At 36.4% G+C, this 19,940-nt stretch overlaps 1 protein-coding gene across 2 annotated transcripts in view; it reads left to right on the top strand.

Moving 5' to 3' along the window:
- The window catches only part of LOC135214483 (transketolase-like protein 2), an 89,202-nt gene that overhangs the window by 24,611 nt on the left and 44,651 nt on the right, over nucleotides 1-19,940 (top strand). Inside the window, exons 1-5 of one of the 2 annotated variants that reach the window (XM_064248834.1) lie at nucleotides 3,687-3,844; nucleotides 11,279-11,424; nucleotides 12,726-12,915; nucleotides 13,897-14,131; nucleotides 19,100-19,370. In XM_064248834.1, the coding sequence (XP_064104904.1) occupies nucleotides 3,705-3,844; nucleotides 11,279-11,424; nucleotides 12,726-12,915; nucleotides 13,897-14,131; nucleotides 19,100-19,370 (982 nt within the window). In that variant the 5' untranslated portion in view covers nucleotides 3,687-3,704. Of the gene's footprint in view, nucleotides 1-3,686; nucleotides 3,845-11,278; nucleotides 11,425-12,725; nucleotides 12,916-13,896; nucleotides 14,132-19,099; nucleotides 19,371-19,940 lie in introns of those variants that run through there. The other variant, XM_064248836.1, reaches the window with a different exon arrangement.

Below are 19,940 nucleotides of genomic sequence, written 5' to 3' on the forward strand. Positions count from 1 at the left end.
TATTTGTTTTCACTCAAGCGAATGAAGCGTCCGTCATGTTCCCGCGATGACAGACATTGAACTTCTCCGCATGTTTCATTTTAATTTTTATCTTTCAATTGACACAACATATCAAATCAATAATGGAAATATGATAAAACAGTCAACTGGGTTTAATCAGACCGTTTTACCCTCCTTTTTGGCTGTCGAACTCTTTACCTTCTTGTATGTTCCTCCAGTCATTTAATTATTTTTCAATATTAGACATATTGACATTATCCTAGACGGAATTAGATTGGACAAGAAACTTTATCAATAGAAAATCCAATAGCCACGTTAGTGTTAGTGTATATATTATATATATATATATATATATATATATATATATATATATATATATACATGCATATTTATGTTAGCACATAATCGTGAAATCTTCAATGGAAAAGCCACCGCCGCTGATTTCTTTTTTTTATTTATTGTTCATCCTTATAATTTTGAGAGAGAGAGAGAGAGAGAGCAGGTGTTGTATTGTAATTGCGACAACAAAATTGATTTGGATATATATATATATATATATATATATATATATATATATATATATATATATATATATATATATATACCTGATTTCGACAGAGATTTTTAAGCTCTGAATCGGTATCAAGTTATAACCTCACTTGCTGGCCGAGTCGATAATGTCACTGCAGTCCTGATTTCTCCTTTGTTTGTCCGCTGGTTCGAATCCACGGGAGGACGAAATTATTATCAACTAAAAAATTCTCCTTTGGTTAACATATATGAAAATATATTAATTCCGAGGTAGAACGAATTGGATATGAAAGGACATTTGTAGCTTAATGCATGTATATGAACCACGGTGATGTGATACGAATTCATATATATATATATATATATATATATATATATATATATATATATATCTATATATATTTATTTAATATATAAATAAATACACGTATGTATGTATGTAATAATCACCAACAATTGATAATGATAACAGCATCAATGATGAATGTAATAATAATGTTAATAGTGTTTTGATAACGTTTTTCGCTTCAATTTCTCGATGAAGGTAATGAATGAGTTGCAAATACCTGTAGATTAATCTGCCGATGAGAAGTAAAATGCTTGAAGGACTTTGATTTCATGCAACGTTATGCATCGTTGAAGTAGGTGTGTTTGTGTGTGTGTTTGTGACAGACAGGTGCAGAAAGAAAGAGAGAGAGAGAGGGAACATTCATATTTGAGGGTGTTGGGGTGTGGAGGACCAGTGTGAATTCGATAATCGTGTGGGTAGGATCACTTTTGTGGGTCCTCTGTGTGTAAAATATTTAGTATCGTTTACTCCCGTTTTCTATGACAATAGGTAACCACGGTGGAATCAGTTTTGAAATGTGAACTTTCCTGTGAAGTGACATTGCACGAATTTATTCCTTTCGCATTTCGAACGAGGATACTGAAAAACGGCGCTCATGCGCTTCGAGCATTTTGTATATCGACGAAATAAGGCAATCGATGAATTAATCAACATTCCTCTGAAGATGCTCGTTTTCTATGCGGAGGTGCATTCCAGTGGTTGTGCATCAGCTGCCATAACGTGGACAACCTGTTGATTGCATTATTACTTTATCACATATTTATATACTTTGGATTTGAGATAATAGATAGGTGCTTTAGCTCCTCGCTGTAAGATACGAGTGTAATATATTCCTCGTAGGAATAAGATAAGTGGAGTTTTCGTACGTAAGATCCTTAGAGAATCTGGCTTTGCGTCTAAGTGCGGGACTTTGTGCGTAGTTGAGAGAGAGAGAGAGAGAGAGAGAGAGAGAGAGAGAGAGAGAGAGAGGAGACGCTCATTGATAAATGTTTGTGTATTTATAATAAGATGCGTTTCGTGTCGCTGAATGAGAGAGAGAGAGAGAGAGAGAGAGAGAGAGAGAGAGAGAGATAGAGAGAGAGAGAGAGGGTGGATGAGCTGTTAAGGGCAGACTGCATTAATCAGACTGTGACGGCAACAGAATCCAGCATAAATGCAAACCTCCAGATAAAAAAAAAAAAAAGTTTGAAAAATCTCAAGGTTTGATCAGTGAAAAAAATATGACCCAAATTAAAGAAGTTTTCAGTTTTTATATATTTTTATATTTCAGTAATTTGATAATAACTGTACTCTCTCTCTCTCTCTCTCTCTCTCTCTCTCTCTCTCTCTCTCTCTCTCTCTCTCTCTCTCTCTCTCTCTCTCTCTCTCTTAAAATTACTTTCTTTTTTCCTTCGTATTTACACATGTTGCCTGAAGCTTAAACTCACAAAACCGTTAGTTTTTAGACCTTCAGATTCAACGATCACTTTTATAAACTTGGTTTTCCCAAGTTCTGAGAAAATCTTTTCTTTTTATTCCAAATATTTAGTTCTCCCAGTTTTAAGCTGAGTTTTCTCCATCATTTTCCAATTAGAATTTTTGGATTTTTTTGTTCAAACTTCATTCATAATTTTTCTTACTCATTCGATTAGTTTTTCCAATTTAAGAAAAAAAATCAGCTTAGTTTTCTTTGCTTCTCAACACCCTGTTTAGTTTTTCATTCACAAAACAGCATCCACTTGGTTTTCCTCCCCACTGTTCAAACGCCTAAGTTTTCCCGCCTATGAGTACTAAGCATAGTTTGCCCAGATCTTGATTCTTAATTATTATTTTTATTTGATATTTACACATCCATACTTAATATTTCCAATGTATTTTTTTTCTTGTAAAGTTTGCATATTTTTTTTAAAAACATCGTAGTCTCAGTTTTTAGTTTTCCAGCTTAACGATTCAGAATAATTATCAGTTCTATCTCCGAAACATTCTCTGTTTAGTTTTCCCAGATTATAAGTATACTTAATATTTAGTTGGTTCAACAAAACATTTTGGGCTTAGTTTTGCTAATTCCTTAGCACCTTGTGCTTCGTTTTCCAATCTATCAGATGTTTAATGTTTGGTTGTTTAGACTAATGCAGTATAATTGTTAGTTTTCCCATCATCCAAATTTTATTCGCTTAATGCACATTTTTTGAACTACAATCTGGTTTTATTAAAATAAAACAAAATACTACGCAATGGAAGACTGGTTCGGTTAATTATTAATCCTGAATAGTTGAGATTGATGTGGTAATCTGGAGAGTATTTGGTAATTAAACGAGTTAATTGTAATTAAGTCAAATTATTTTTCTTGTCGCTTTGTTGATGAAGAACCGGGTTAGGGTTGATAGAATTTGCGTGTTCTGATGAACGGGGGTTAGACTTAGGGAAAAAAGAATCTGAACGGCTCAGAATTCTTTCAAGGGAATTTAAATCTGTTGCATAACAGCCTTGTCACGTTAGAGACAATACGCCTGAGTTATAATTTACTTCACCTCATGGACTTTCCAAGGGGTTTTCGTGTTCATTATTTGCCCAGTGCTGTCTTTAAGTTTCCTCACTTAATAATTTTATGTGCACAAGAAAACGGAATTAAAAAAACTTTTATTTGGCGACAGCGTGACGTGACTCAAGACGGTGTCTGTGAAAGCGCGTTTCTATTGGTAGCAATCCTGGAAAAGCTATTGCGATTGGTGCTTGCGAGCCCTAAGGCGGCTGCGATTGGTTGGTGCTCGGGGAGGAGTTGCCAGTTCTGGATTTTCTCGTCCATAATCGATATTTTAGAGGTGACTCCTGCCGCGGCGTTTATATGGGGTGTGCTCAGTCTAGCAGTGGATTCCTGCCGGAGAACACCATCGTCATGGCCGAAATCAACGTCCAAGAGCTGCGTGATATCGCCAACAAGCTGAGAGTGCACTCCGTCAAGATGACGGATGCCTCGAATTCTGGGTACGTGGCTTTGAAGTGCTTTCATTTGTGCGTCTCGTTACATTTTTGAAGAAAGTAACTGGTGATTGATCTGTTAAGTGTGCCTTGCGTTGGCCGGACGATATCCATGTCTTGTTTACATCCGAAAGTCTGGTTTTAGAACCGGCGTTTTTTTTTATTGGAACTGATTTCCAGATAGTTTTAATTTAATTTTTTTCCGATTTGGACTTGACACTCATGAAGGGTAATTTAATTCCATTTCTTCCACTATATGAATTAAGTTCATACCTCCACTGTAAACCACTTGACTACCTAAAGAATTGAAGTTTTGGATCGAATTATATATTGGATGTGTATAAAGTAAACAAAAGTAGCTATATGTGATATTGAGGTGTGCCATGTATATTTATCAGATACAATTTTTGAGGTAGTTTTGACATTGATGAAGGTCAAGGGGGCGTCGACCCCTTGGATAAGACTCCTTTTCTCCCTCGTACTCGCTAGGCCCCAGTTTGGGGTGTTCAGTTTTTTTTTATTATTTTTTTGAGAGGGGCAATTTTTGTTTCCTAACTATGCTAGGCCTAACTTGGTGTAACAACTACACAACCTGCACTATCAGTGATATTAAGGATGACACCTGCATTAGAAGCTTTTGCAAGATCCAAGTGTAGATGGCCGGATGGCTTACAAGTCCGTAGCCTTAGTGACCGTTTTATCGAGACTGATCGGTAGCCTTAGAAATTTGTATTTCAAACCTTCATGCCCATAAAATGCACTGTAGGCATTACTCTTGCTGTAACACCCTTCATTCCTTTTACTGTACCTCCATTCATATTCATATTCCATGTTGCTATCCTAACAATTATTTCAAAGTACAACTACGAGGTTTTCCTCCTGTTACACCTTTCAAACCTGTTGACAATTCATTTCCCTTCCAGCGCTGAATGACCTCGTAGGTCACATTCCTTTCCTGATTTTATAAATGTTATATTTTAATGTAGATTTAAGAGTTGACCGTGGCTGAGATGATGAGGTATGGTAGTGGACGGAGTAACTGTAGTTTTGCGGAAACGACCGTGCGTGTTATTTCACGAATTTAGTCATGTCCGAAACTTATAAAGCCAGCTACAGGCATGTTGGGTTCGAGGATTAAATCTGTGCATGTTCCTGGTCGTGTGAAATGTTAACGAACGTGAGCGGCCTTCCTTCGTTTCCTTGCACGCAAACAGCATTTGAGAGATTTGGTTAATGTACTCGGATGTTGTTTAGTGTTTTGGTTTGAGTAATTATGTATGGTATATACATACATATGTGATTTCTAGCTATATTTCTATACACTTCAATTTTGGTTTTTGTAGAAAGATATTTCTGCTATAAACTTCCAAATGCAACAAGATCGTAATGTACATCTTTATTAATATATATATATATATATATATATATATATATATATATATATATATATATATATATATATAATTGTAATAGCCACAGTGCCCCCTTAACTTCTCAAATTCTTTGCTTTTTTTTGGATACACTTGTCAGTAAAAAGCCTTGACATCCAACTACAAAGTTGGAGCTCAAGGCTTTGTAGTGACAAGCGTATCCAAGGAAGAGCAAAGAATTTTTGAAGTTAAGGTGGCATTGTGGCTATTACAATTTCATATATATATGTGTATGTGTGATATTATATATATATATATATAATATATTATATATCTATATATACATATGTAAAATTGACCAGTAGTCTACTTATATACACACTCCTTTCGTACATTAAGTGTATTTAAGGTCTGATCTTTGCTCACAGCTAATCTTGGCATACTGTTATAAATATCATGGTCTAGCTCACACGAAGTTAAATTCTTGTTCATCCCTTTTGTTACATTTTGTATTGTCGCTTTTGTTGCTGCCACTATGTAACATTGTGGAGTAAATCATTCTTGACAGCTCCAGAGGTTGGGGCTTTACCAGTCTCTCTCTCTCTCTCTCTCTCTCGTCATCCTCCTCTCTCTCTCTCTCCTCTCTCTCTCTCTCTCTCTCTCTCTAACCTTAAGATAGGGAAAACCAAGCATCAAGCATCTTAGGTTTGCTTCAGTTTGATATTTGTAACTTATTGCCGCGTTCCTGTTGTGAGGAAATAATTTAAATCAATGATTTTAATCGCCTCCCTCATGATTCAAGTTTTACAAGTAAATGTTTGTGAAGAATTTTAGGATTTTCCTTGATTAGCTTCTAAATGTACCAAGGCACGAAGGCTTTGTTGGAAATCCGCAAAGGTGAAATCACGGTCCACACCAATCCTTCCTGATACAGCCTCAGAATAAAATGTCGCCATTAATTCCCAGCTGCTCCCAGAAATACCTGATTTGTTAGGCAAAGTGCACTTTATTGGTACAGGATCTTGAATTTTAACATATTCCCACCAGTGCGCAATTTCGTTCCTTTTACTGTACCTCCTTTCATATTTTCTCATTCTTCCATCTTTCTTTCCACCCTCTCCGAACAATTGAGTCATATAGTGTAACTGCTTTGAGGTTTTCCTTTCTGAAAGGCCCATTACTGTCAATTTCCGTTTCTGCGCTGAATGACCTCATAGGTCCCAGTGCTTGGCATTTGGCATAAATAATACATTCAATTCTCAAGTGCACAGTAGGAAATCCGGTTTAAAACAAAAATCTGTGGTTTGCTTGAATAAATCAGTAACAGGTTTGGGCAGTTTGCAGCCTGCAAAAAAGTTATCGTACCAAGATATTTTTTTTTCCACTTCATTTTTGGGCCTGGACGTCTCTCTCCTCCCGGCATTTAAGCCCACCAAGAAGTAAATCAGTCTTGTGTTTGAAAGTATGCACAGTATTAAACGAAGTGTACTGTAACACAATGTTGAATGGTTTTAAACTGACGGGAGTTCCTCGCTGGACGAGTGGTTTTCGTTCTCTGCTGCCAATCTGATGGTCCGAAGTTCGAATCCCGGCTCGACCAACGCGGAATCAGAGGAAGTTATTTCTGATGATAGAAATTCATTTCTCGCTATAGTGTGGTTCGGATCCCAGAATAAGCTTCAAGTCCCGTTGCTAGGTGACCAATCGGTTCCTAGCCACGTCAAAATATCTAATCCTTCGGGCCAGCCCCAGGAGAGCTGTTAATCAGCTCAGTGGTCTGGTAAAACTAAGATGTACATTTTTTTTTTTTTTTTAAACTGACGGAGCGGCAGTCAATCACTTAGGTTTTTCGCTATAGAACTGGGTTAACTGTCGTTTAACCTTTTGGCTTCAGACTTGTATAAGGGAAGTAACTCTCATTCCACACCTAGAATGCAAAAGATGTCACTAATGTTATTACTGTTGAGTAAGGTGATCTTATGCCAGCGCTGGCTCGTAGTTCTCCGTAGAGGGTTAGTTCCATCTGAACCTCAAGAGGTGCACTGTAGGTATTTAGGTTTTTTGCAGCGTCCTTTCGGCCCCTAGCTGTAACCCCGTTCATTCATTTTACCGTACCCCCATTCATAGTCTTTCATCGTGCTATCCACCTTTGTAACTTTCTACTCACAATTTCGGCCTAATTCTACATTCCAGTCCAAACATTCGTCCTTTCAACCAGAGTCATTTTCGGTAGTAAATTGTTTAAAAGAAAATCTTTGTCTATTTATCAACACTTGAAGAAAAAAAAAAAAACTTGAAAACATTCTCATCCAGAGGAAGGAATAGAAAGTTCACTCTCGCCCCCCCCCCTCCCCCCCTGGAGGTTTTATGACGTCACTGGAAGTGGTTTTTGGTCTGGTGGCGTTCTTAATCATTATTGCGGGTGCTTGGATAAGTTTTGTGGTTGACACAAACGTTTTGGTTGGGTGGTTTCCTACGCGGCCTCTGGGTGATTCTCGGTTTCAAACTTTTTATTTGACTGGTGTCTTACACATTTGCCTTTTTAACGATAGCTAATGGTGCGCATCGTGCCTGCATACTAATATAAAATTACACCTGGTCTTACTGTGTGACGACTTTGGAAACTGCGCCAGAGCGCCCACTCTCTGATATAGCTATATATATATATATATATATATATATATATCATATATATATATATTATATATATATATATATATCTATCTCTCTCTATATATATATATATATTATATATATATATATATATATATATATATATATAGCTATATCAGAGAGTGAGCGCTCTGGCGCAGTTTCCAAAGTCGTCACACAGTAAGACCAGGTGTAATTTTATGTTAGTATGCATAATATATATATATATATATATATATATATATATATATATATATATATATATGCATAACTAAGTTTCTACATAATTATATATATATATATATATATATATATATTATATATATATATATATATATAATGTGTGTGTGTCTGTGTAGAAACTACTGGTCGCTTTTGTACCAGAGACATATGCAACTGTAATAGCCACAATGCCCTGTTACCTTCTTGAATTCTTTGCTCATTTTTGGATACGCTTGTCACTACAAAGCCTTTAGATCCCAGTTCAAAGAAATTTTTTGAAGAAATTGTGATGTCCGGTACCGGGAAACGGACTCGGGTCCCATAATCACAAAGAAGTCACGTGACCTCTGTAATTACTGGGACCTGGTTCGTTTCCCGGCACTGGACATCACAATTTATTTAAAAAAATTCTTTGAACTTGGATCTAAAGGCTTTGTAGTGACAAGCGTATCCAAAAATGAGCAAAGAATTCAAGAAGTTGAGAGGGGATTGTGGCTATTGCAGTTGATATCACTAATCGAATTGCAAGTAAGCTTGATGAAAATCAGCCAAGGGAACAAGGAGGGCTTTAGGAGAGGCTACTCCACAATTGACCATCTACAAACAGTAAACCAGATGATTGAGAAAACAAACGAATATAAAATCCCACTAGTAGTAGCACTTGTAGACTACACCAGAGCATTTGACTCTGTCGAAACTGAGGTGGTCATATCGGCGCTGGAAGAACAGGGAGTGGACTGTTCATCAATGTCCTCCGTCGCATCTATGACCAAGCATCATCATTTATTCGCCTCCACAAGGACTCGGAACCATTCTAACTCAAGAGAGGAGTCAGACAAGGTGACAAAGCTCACCCAAACTGTTTACTGCCTGCCTGGAGAGGGAGGGAGAGAGAGAGAGCTTTCAGACATCTCAACTGGTAAGAAAATGGAATAAGAATAGATGGAGAATACCGAAGTCGCCTAAGATTTGCTGCTGACATCATTATCGTTGCCCCCACCAAAGAAGAGCTTCAACAAATGCTCACAGAGCTCAATGAAGCAAGCAAATCAATAGGCCTCCACGTGAACATCGTAAGACCAAATTCATGAGTAATGAATACACTGAAAATGCAGAGGACGTACTTTAAACTGAAAATCAACAAATTGAGGAAGTGGACCACTACATCTACCTTGGAAAACTAATCTCTCTACATGGCGCCTCCAAAGAGAGCGAAATAATAAGAAGAATAACCCTCGGTTGGAAGGCGATTAAAGAGCCAGGGCAGTGTTAAAAAATAATTAGATTCCTTTCATCTTAAAAGTTCATGATCAGTGAATCCTCCCCACTGTCACCTATGGGGACAAAACTTGGAATCTAACAGAAAAGCTTTCACTTACATGACGAGCAATGCAGAGGGCACATGAGGGAGTGATGCTAGATCTAACATGGACGGACAGAAAAACATCTAAATGGATACGCCAAGGAACTAAAGTAAATGATAACCTTGAAACTATCAGTAAGATCAAGTGGAACTGGGCAGGGCACGTTGTCAGGATGACAGACAATAGATGGACATCACGGACAACCTTCTGGACGCCACGAGGATACACAAGAAACAGAGGAAGATAAGAAAAAGAAAAAAAAAAAACCCGCTGGCGAGATGACTTGGATCCAACAAAAACGACAGTTGACACAGGACAATGGAGGATAGAGATCTGTGGAGGAACCTGGGGAACGCCTCCACCCAACAAAGGGCTTTTGAAGGCTGAATATAATAATATATATAGATATATATATATATATTATATATATATATTATATCTATATATATATAATATATATATATTATATATTATATATATATATATATATATATATATATATATATATATATATATTACAATGTATTATTTTCAAATTCAGCATAGTATTTGTATATTTTGGTAAATGTCAATGTCAAATTTTCCTTGCGTATGAAGATGAGCCGTATATTGAATATTTGTCACTAGACGATACGTGAAAGGCCGGTATCGTAACACTTGAATAATTAGGCCTTCCAACTCCATCCGTAGTACCCCCATCCTATCCCTCTTATCGTCCACCCATCTCACTAACCGGGGAGGCCGTTATTTTAAATGGTCTGTGGTAACCATATGCAGGAAGTGGTGGAACATCGTTGGAGGCTCCTTCGTAACTGGTGGTATTGGAGCCAGCTCTCTTTTTCTTTCTCTCTAGGTAGGCTGGTTTCCTTGCGGTTACGCCAGAGATTCTCCGCCCTCGTAAATTGAAGTGGGTTAAGCCTACAAAACTAATGTTAAAAGGACAGGCAATAGTAAAATAGTCTTGAAATATATTCAAGTTTACTTTACTGACGACTTGTATTGTAATCGTCGATGGTTATCTCCTCATATTCATTGTAAGTTTACTGTTACGAAAACTTCAATTTTCTCTGGCTACATCAGCTTATATTAGGATTTTTAGTCGGTTACTCTTAATGGTTGGTTACTATAATCTTACTTTTGCAGTGTATTAAATCCAGACACGAATGCCTAATGATTATCCTCTGAACTTTAATCCCAGTTCTTGTCAGTCAATTTTGGTTAAGTTTTAAAGTCTTTTTCGAGTATTTCATGTTGACAAGCAGGTGCTAACAAAGAGCATACTTCGTGGATTAAAGTACTCTCTCTCTCTCTCTCTCTCTCTCTCTCTCTCTCTCTCTCTCTCTCTCTCTCTCTCTCTCTCTCTCTGATTTTCATCCTCGATGCAAGCTTTGAAATTACTCGTGCGCCATTTTTTTTTTCTTTGGCTAACATTCCATCCTGTGAAAGGCCTGTTTATCATTGACGTTGAGCCTCGGGAATTTTTCAGGACTGGACTAGCCCCAGGAATTTGAATGCAATGTTTTCTTTAAAAGAAATTCATATATGGTCTGTCATACTGATAGTGACTAGTGGCAGTTTTTTTTCTACTGATGAATATTTTATATTTTTAGAAACTTTTTCCTTTTAAAGGACCGGTGAGTTCAGTTTTTAAGAACGAATGAAAATGTCAGATCTAAGGTATTCTAGCCTCCCTGGGTTGAAGTAGTGTTACTAGTCATATGCTTATTAAATATAGAAATTGCATAATTGTAGTTTTCACTAATAGAACAGTTTTATAAACTTGTCGCAAAAAAATCAAACTTCTGTTAATGTAATGTAATATATGCTTTCAGACACCCAACATCATGTGCCTCCATGTCAGAGATCATGTCTGTCCTTTTCTTCCATACCATGAGATACAAGTTGTCGAGTCCAAAGGACCCCAGCTCTGATAGATTTATCCTCTCCAAGGGCCATGCAGCCCCTATCCTTTATGCAGGTAAGCTTCTACGGTGAGAGACCTCAAATTTGAGTGCTTGTTGTGGGTGTTCGTTAGTTTTGATAGTGTTGATGACGAATATGCGTTAGGCTTAATGAAAAAACGTAGTTCTTGATGCCGTTTATGATAAAGGTTACATCTACACATAGCTGGCGAGGCTGTTTCGTTATGTTCTGCCCAGTTCCTAAACTTTTGCAGAAGGTTGGTTTTCAGACATCACTTTTAATTTGAGCTATATATTAAAATTTGGCTAAGTTGCATATTCATAAAGTCAATAAATTTCAGTACATGACAGGTCGCCAGTCCAAAAAATTCACTTCTTGCTCAGTGTGATATTTGAAAATGTGATCTTATATCCAGTTCTTCCTCCAATATGACGATTGCTTAGTTATTGCCATTAATTGTACTGTCCTGCCAGAAATGTTGTTCGAGCAATTTTTCTAAGGCCGTACCTTGGTGCCAGAATTATCCTAAAATAGCCAGTTATAGTATTGTTTGAGGCACCTGTGACACCAGTTCAGAAAGTATGCACGGCTTCAGTTGTACCCGTCCTCCAAGTTGTACCCCCAGCAGGATGCTAAGTTTTCCATTGAACCGTGTATCTCCCATTTAGTTAGTTACTTCAGCCCATTTCCCTATCTTTACTGTCGTGTTCATCTGTTTCTTTGCAGATTGGCTTGGTTTTCCCTGGGCATCGTAACTTTTAGTTTGGTGATTTATGCAATTTATTAATTCATTAATTTTGACAATTTAATTGCTGTTTCACATGAAAAAATCCTTGGTACTTGCTTGGTTACTGTACAATACCCACTCGTTTGGGAATTTGATTATTTCAGAAACTATACATTGTTATGTGATATTTAAACTTTAGTATTCTTCTGGTTTATCATTACCATACTTAAGTGAAGGGATTTCAGAGGCCATTTACATTGCCAGGCATTGCAGCAGTTATAGTTGCATTTCTTAATGAAAAGACTTTAATGGTCTAAACAAAGAAGCCTTGTAATAATTGATATTCTGTAAGCATTGAGTTCAGTAATTGTTAATACAACACTAAGGCGCTGCAACTGCTTGATGTTTTGGAAATGCTTGATTTAAAAGTGAGCATAGTTATTGAAACACTAGTATTTAAATAACATTTATGGTTTAATTTTTTTCTCTGAATCATTATTTGCCTGACACAGTTTACAGTTGGTTGAATGGAGTGTGTAACCTCTTGTAGATGCTGTGTAGTCATGAAACCCAAGATTCCTTTTTTGTGCAGTGTTCAGTTTTACAAAGTGACATTTTTTTCTATCTAGCTTGGGCTGAAGCTGGCCTCTTCCCCAAAGAGGAGCTGATGAATCTTCGTAAGATTGACAATGACTTGGAAGGTCACCCAACTCCTAGGCTCAACTTTGTTGATGTAGCCACAGGATCCCTTGGTCAGGGGTTGTCAGTTGCTTGTGGTATGGCCTATGTTGGCAAGTACTACGACAAGGCATCTTACAGGTAAGGTTCAGAACTTTATAGAATAACAAAAACTGGGTCATAGGCTTTGGCAATGGCATTGCCAAGTTATTAATTCTATAAAGGTAGTAAAGTGGGTAGCTCTTTTCTCATGCTGAGTAATTTTGTAGTAACATATAATTTAACCAGGCACCATTTGGACTAATCTGCCTAAAGGGTTTTAATTTTAAAGCCGGTGAAAATTGGAGTTAAACATGGTTGGTTTTGGCAACTGAAAGCCACAGGGACTTCATAAAAGAAAATTTAGACCAGTTAAGTGTGTTGTGATGAACAGAATAGTTTTTCTGCACCTGTAGTGTATCTAAAATGCTTGTACATTGTCTAGTAAAGTTGTAGAGTTGAAAATTATTCAAAACAATTTTATCCTACAACTAGGACCAACCCAAGGATGTCACTTGTTTAGTAATAATTTTTGAACTCGTGTGATTTGTTAGGTGGTCCATGTGAATAACAATTCATAATTTTAATTAATGTTTATTATCTTTGTTGTAGCATATGCTAGATAAGCCTTGTTTGAAGAGATTTTCAGCTTTTGTGGAGAGAAAATAGAATAAAACATGTTTGACCGCCAGAGATAGCGGATTCAATCAATTTTCACTGCACAAACATTGAAGACCTTTTATACAAGGCTTACTTTATTTGGAAACTAGTAGTTGTTGTAAATAACAGTTCAGTATATAGAAACAGTTACAAAGGTATTTAGAAATTCTGTATATACTCTACATTTTACATTATTTAAATTATTTTTTGGTCATTGAAATTTGGATTTTACAAGACTTAATTTTTAAGAAATAATTTGCTACAGCATTCAAAACAATTAAAGGACAGAAGTACCATACATACTGTGAATGCTTGTAAATGCAGTGTACATTGATTGATTTTAGATTTGAGGTCACCATATGATCTTACTGAGCTCCTAAGTACATTTGTGTGTTGTTAATTTGATGATAAACTTTTCTTCAGGACCTACTGTTTGATTGGTGATGGAGAAAGTGCAGAAGGAAGTATCTGGGAAGCTCTCAGCTTCGCTGGCATAAAAAAGCTAGACAATTTGGTTGCTATTTTTGACATCAACCGTCTTGGACAGTCAGAGCCAACAGCATTCCAGCATGACATGGACACATATCGAATGCGCTTGGAGGGCTTTGGATTCAACACTCTAGTTGTGGATGGTCATGATGTTGAGGCTCTGTGCAAGGTGAGTTCTGAGGTTACAGTGATTTTCAATTTCATCCGAAATTATTTCCATGTTTATGACACGTTCCAGAGTTACGACTCCCATCTGTCAGAAGAAATGCAACTCCAAAAAGGCAAAATAATCAATATTTGAAGGTTTTTTTTAATGAAAACTGCAATGAAAATGCAGTTTACATAGTTTTTAATACACCTAAAGCATTAAAAGTAAGGTTTTCTTATGATTTTATATGATTTTTGGTGATTTTCCGGCTTACAACGATTTTGGCTTAAGACGCATTTCAAGAACAGAATCCCGTTGTAAACCGGGGACAGTATTTGAGAATTTGATTCATGAACAGAATCAGGACTTTTATTCACATAATGCTGCTGAATAATGGGCTGTGATCCATGCTTTGATTGTAGTGTATTTAACTGCATGGCATTTTGAACTTATGTACCACAATATTTTTAGTTTGTCTGTCCTTGTGTATGCACTGCGAAGTAGTTTTCACTTTTTTACTTCAGGTATGTTTGTATTTGTAGGCTTTTGTATAGGAAGTGAAATTAAGTGAGTAGCACTTTTTAACCCTTAATGGATAGGTACCCTCACATAAGTAGCAGTAACAGTTTTTGAGTGGTTGACGGATTCGCTCGTGGTGAGGATCAGTATTACACACCATCAATTTGGAGGAATTGGGCAGGAAAGAGGTTCAGTTACTTCTATTGCCCATATATTCACGAATGCCAACTTTGAGACTGGCTCAATTTGCTATTGGAGGTGGTTCAGGAGTTAGTGGTGATCTTAACTTAAAGGGGGCCATGTTGTTTCTCTTCCTGTTATGGCATATTTTTATTTATTTCATCAAGTATACCCAGGGGTTACTGTTGGTTTTAGTTCTTATCTTCTATGATAGTATGGCAGTTACAATTGTATTTTTGCAAAGAAATATTAGAAAAAGCATGTATAATCCAAAAAAAAAGTTACTGCATCTTTGATCTCTGTAAATTTATGTAAATACCGTAGGATGTGCCTGAGAAGTGCTCTGTGTAAATTGTAAGTCTAGCGCCATGTTCAAAGTGAATACAATGAAGAGAAAGGAAAAAGAGAAATGAAATATTGTAGAATTTAAAACAAGAAAGGGAAAGCTTAGAATAACATAAGAATTTTTTAAGAAATTATCAGGAGAGCACATAGATGGAACAATGCAGAAAACACTGGAGGAAGAGGAGTCAACCCAAACTGAGAGAGTCGGCAACCTGTGGTGGTTGCTCCGAGAAAGTTATCTATGAAGGAACTTGCTGTAGATCTGATCAAAAGCACTTTTTTGGTCTTGAGTGATTCTGCATAAGTTTTGTCCATATTAGTCATAATCTACATCTTTACCAACATATTTTTGTCTGTTGGTCATTACATCGGTAGTTTTACTAGCCGAATCCTGAATCAGCCGAATCCTGAATCAGCTGGCTAATGCCTCTGTGTTGCTTTTATTTCTAAAAGTTCCACTAGGAATGTTCAGGAATTGAGAGGAAATACACACCCTTGCTCTCGAGTGACAACATATTGTACATCTGCAACAATAGCAAGGGGCCTGAACAAACATCATACATGAAACTCATTGAAGATGAACTTTTAAAAATAAAAGCAATACAGAGGTATTAGCCTGGCTGATTCAGGATTCGGCTAGTAAAACTAACAATGTAATGACCAACATAGACAAAATTCAATGCAAAATTGTCAATGTTGGTAAAGATGTAAAGATTATGACTAATATGGACAAAACTTACGCAGAATCACTCAAGACCAAAAAAGTGCTTTTGATCAGATCTACATGCAGAGAGCACAGCAGCAAATGAAAAGAAACAAATTATGAGTAAAATAACTGCCAGTTGAACAGGTTTAAATAAGAGACGGACACTTATTTGTAAGATTTCCTAATTGGAAAAACTTGGAAAAAACAAAAATAGATTCAGGAGATTGGCAAAATATCAGTAAATGAGAAGGGTAAACTTAAATCCTAAATACTACTTGAAGTGAAGATCATACAAGAAAAAGGCAAATTAAAAAAAGAAATAAATACAAGGGCCTGCCGAAGAGGGAATCCTCCCTCAAGAAGGCTGTACATAAACCAAACAAAGTGACCAAATACTCAGAATTTGTTACTGATTTTAGTTCATATCCGATATAATATTGTGTGAGCCGTAATTATAATTTTACAAAATAAAATAAATTATTAGAAAAACTTAACTTGGTAAAACTTACGATTCTCTTGTAAAAAAAAAAGGGGGGGCCGGTTTGTAAATAGTCACTATCAACCTAACATGGAAGGTAGGTAGGATTCTTCAGAATTTTTTTTTTACACCTTGTGCATTTGCATGTCTTCCTCTTTACATTGATGTGTTTTTTCTTAAATTGGCTTTTTAGCCCAGGTAGGTCTTAAGGGTTAATTATCGATTCGGTATTTTTATCAACATTTACAAGGACTGAAGGGTACAGAAAGTCTCAAAGGTCGTCGTCGTCATCTTCTTGGCAGCACCAAAAAAAGTGATATGGCTAGTGTTGCTATCTGCCTAATATTTCCTGTTAAACTAGGCACTAAAATCTTGTAGCCTTGAACTATATTCATTATACTGTGATTTTTTATGAATTCCACGACAGTAGATACTGTATATTTAAATCTCATTAGATATATTTATTCCATAGGTAGCCAAAAAGAAAAAAGGAAAACCTAGATAGTCCTCAAAGACTCACATTTCAGTTACTCTATTTTATTATTGAAGGGAAAAACCTTAATTCTATGTTTAAAAGTTAATTTTCTTAAGATACAATTGAAATTATTGTACAATACATTTCATTCCCAAACATAAAATACAGCTTGGCTGTAAACAATGAAATTAAGGAGTTAGTGGACAAAAAGATTTGGTAAGATAGAAGTGTTAAGGCTTAAAACAGATTTTAACAGCATAAAGTCAAATTCTGCATCAATGATATCAAAATTATGTGCTTGAGCACATCTCGGCTTCGTAGCTTGTGCCTTCAGGTGACTTGAAACTGACAGGATGATGGGGACTTGACATTGGAGTTCCACTAAGTTTTCCCTCAGGGATGCTTTCATGGTAGAGAGCATCCAATGAGCGATAGGAGACACTGGGCATTGCATAGTGATGTCTCTCGCTTTAGAACTGACAGCTAGAGCCTTTTGACATAACTCTACAATTGGAGAAACGTAAAAAGGACATTGGTCCCTAATCACCTATATGGTTTAGAAGTTTGCCTTAAAGATTCCAGGGTGTGAGGTTACACCTGGCTACTGTTTGGCACAACATGTAGCTTTGGGGCCTCTTTCTTCTCCATGCTTACTTCAGTTTTAGCGTAGAGAAAAAGTTTCTTGCCTGGAAGGCAACTTTGAACCATATGTCTATTATCATTTTGTCATTTTAGTACATAGCAACAGGTGGCTTTCTGTTGTGTCCCTGGCAAAATCTTGGACTTCCCATGTGTCCGTGCCAAGTAATATCCGGACCTGCCAGCCTTCTGTTTCATCTGCTCATATCTGGTATCTCCAGGTGATGAAAGCTCAAAAGAGTACCCAAATTCCTCCCACCAATGGGAATGTCTCCTATATAAGGAACAAAGGTTTGTAGTTTTTGTGTTGGAACAAATAGCAAATTTTAAGTGTATTTTTCCTTAAATGTAAACCCAAAATTCTTTACATTTAAAGCCAGCCTCAGCCTACCCTCACTCTGGAACCTGGTCCTGAAGGCCAAGTGAAGTTCAGGAGGGCAGAACATTCCCATGCTTGTCCAGTAGTTGACTACCTTTTCAGTAAGTTTGAATGGTCATTCCAGCTCGTTTTCACAAGCAAACTCCCCATGTAAGGAACTTGAGTTTGTATGCAAGGGAAAATTACAATTTTATAATTAATATTTTGACATCACTAATGCATAAGGTTAATTTGAAGTGAACCAGTAGGCCTATATAAATTAATGAGAATGTGATAAACCTAGTTGTTTCTTATTGTTTGCATGCTGAAAACTGTAAAATGTCTTGCAATGTAAGTGTGCAAGTTTGTCCTTCTTTGTACTACGTATATGTAATAGGTCATATAAATATACAAGTACTAATGAAAAGTAAAATATCATTAGGGATATATTTTAAGTGTTTTAAAGTTATTTTAACAGTTGACAACTTTGAACAGAAGTGTCAGTGATAGCAAAAATAACTGTAATTGATTGACCTACCCTTTAAACTCATGATTTTTTAGGGGGATGGGGGGGAGGGGCAGAAAACAAGGTTTTTGAGTTTGATATATATTTGCAGAAATATTTTTAAGTTAGGTAAGATAAAATAATCATGCTTGTAAGCTTTTTACTTGCTTTATAGAAAGTTGTAGTGGTAGTTAATCTTCCATTGGCAAATAGCTCTGGTGCTGGAAGAAATATTGAAATGTGACTTGGGAGAGATCTTAAGGTTTTGAACTGTATTTGAGTATGATAATATGATAGCCCATTTTGACTGAATAATCACATTTTATTTCTAGAAAAGAAAAGAAAATGCATCGTATGCTAGTTTTTGTAGTTAATGATACTGATTTGGAACTTCATTTATAGATTTGAGCTTCATTTACAAAGTCAAATTGTTACTGATATGAGGTGTTAAGAGAATCAGTTACTAAAAGACCATTAAGAGTTAGTTATAGGAGAACTTGACTGATAGCAAGAGTGGTAAATTTCAGCCGATTTAGATGAACTCTGGTTATTCTGGAAGCTGTGTTGTATTTTTATTAGTATTTGTTTGGTCATCTGGGGATATCCAGCAGTTTTCACAGTTCAGGTTTGTCTGTCAAATGTTACTGTGTTTGTGTCCTGTAGTTCATCTCTTATGAGCTGAGACATTTCCTCATGGGCTCCACATTGACCAGCACTATTCTTCATTACAGTATAAATAAGTAATGGCGGTTTAGAGTAAATTGTTGTATGTTTGTTTGTTCAGGCATTCCATGAAGCTGCACAAGCAAAGGGTAAGCCCACAGCTATCCTAGCAAAAACCTTCAAGGGCAAAGGTTTCCCATCAATTGAGGATGAAGATAACTGGCATGGAAAGCCCCTGGGTGGTAAAGCTGCAGAAGTCATTGCTGCAGTGGAAGCTCAGATTCAGAATGCTGGTCCTAATCAACTGGTACCCCAGAAACCATTGCAAGATGATGCCCCTTCAGTAGATTTGAGTGGAATTACTCTAAAATCTCCTCCTAGCTACAATATGGGTAAGTTCAAGTTGTCAGTTAATAGACAACAGGGTTGGGGTATGTTTTGAGTCTGATTAATCAAAATGTCTATAGTGTGTACAAGTCTTGTTATAAATAACACATAATTGAGTAAAGATCATAAAGTTTGTGAAGTTGCTACCACAGTAGATTTTGAGTTGTGCTCTTGTTTGGAACCGTAACTCCATATGCCTCCCACTCCTTAAAATTTTTGGTTAATCTGTTGGAGTGGCTAATGTTTACTCTTCTGCTTTGAGAAAATCCTAGTTAACTTCTAGTAATTTTGAACTGCTTGTTTGTAGGTCAACTAGTAATTTAAATTTTATACCGAGGTAGAAAATTTTAGAATAGGTGGATATTGTACTTGTCTCAGTTTGTGGGACATATGTTTACAGCCAGTTTTGAAAAATTAAATGCTACTGAATGCCACAGTACTCATGTTACTGTATTACACTATTCTGTGGCTTATTCAAATAGCTTGGTTAGTATTGTCAATAGGTAATTTAGTTGTAAAAGCAATGAGAGACAGCTATCCCAAAGAGTTTTCTATGTACATATTACACTTTTGCC

This window comes from Macrobrachium nipponense, chromosome 45, assembly GCF_015104395.2.
Source record: "Macrobrachium nipponense isolate FS-2020 chromosome 45, ASM1510439v2, whole genome shotgun sequence".
Classification (NCBI taxonomy): domain Eukaryota; kingdom Metazoa; phylum Arthropoda; class Malacostraca; order Decapoda; family Palaemonidae; genus Macrobrachium; species Macrobrachium nipponense.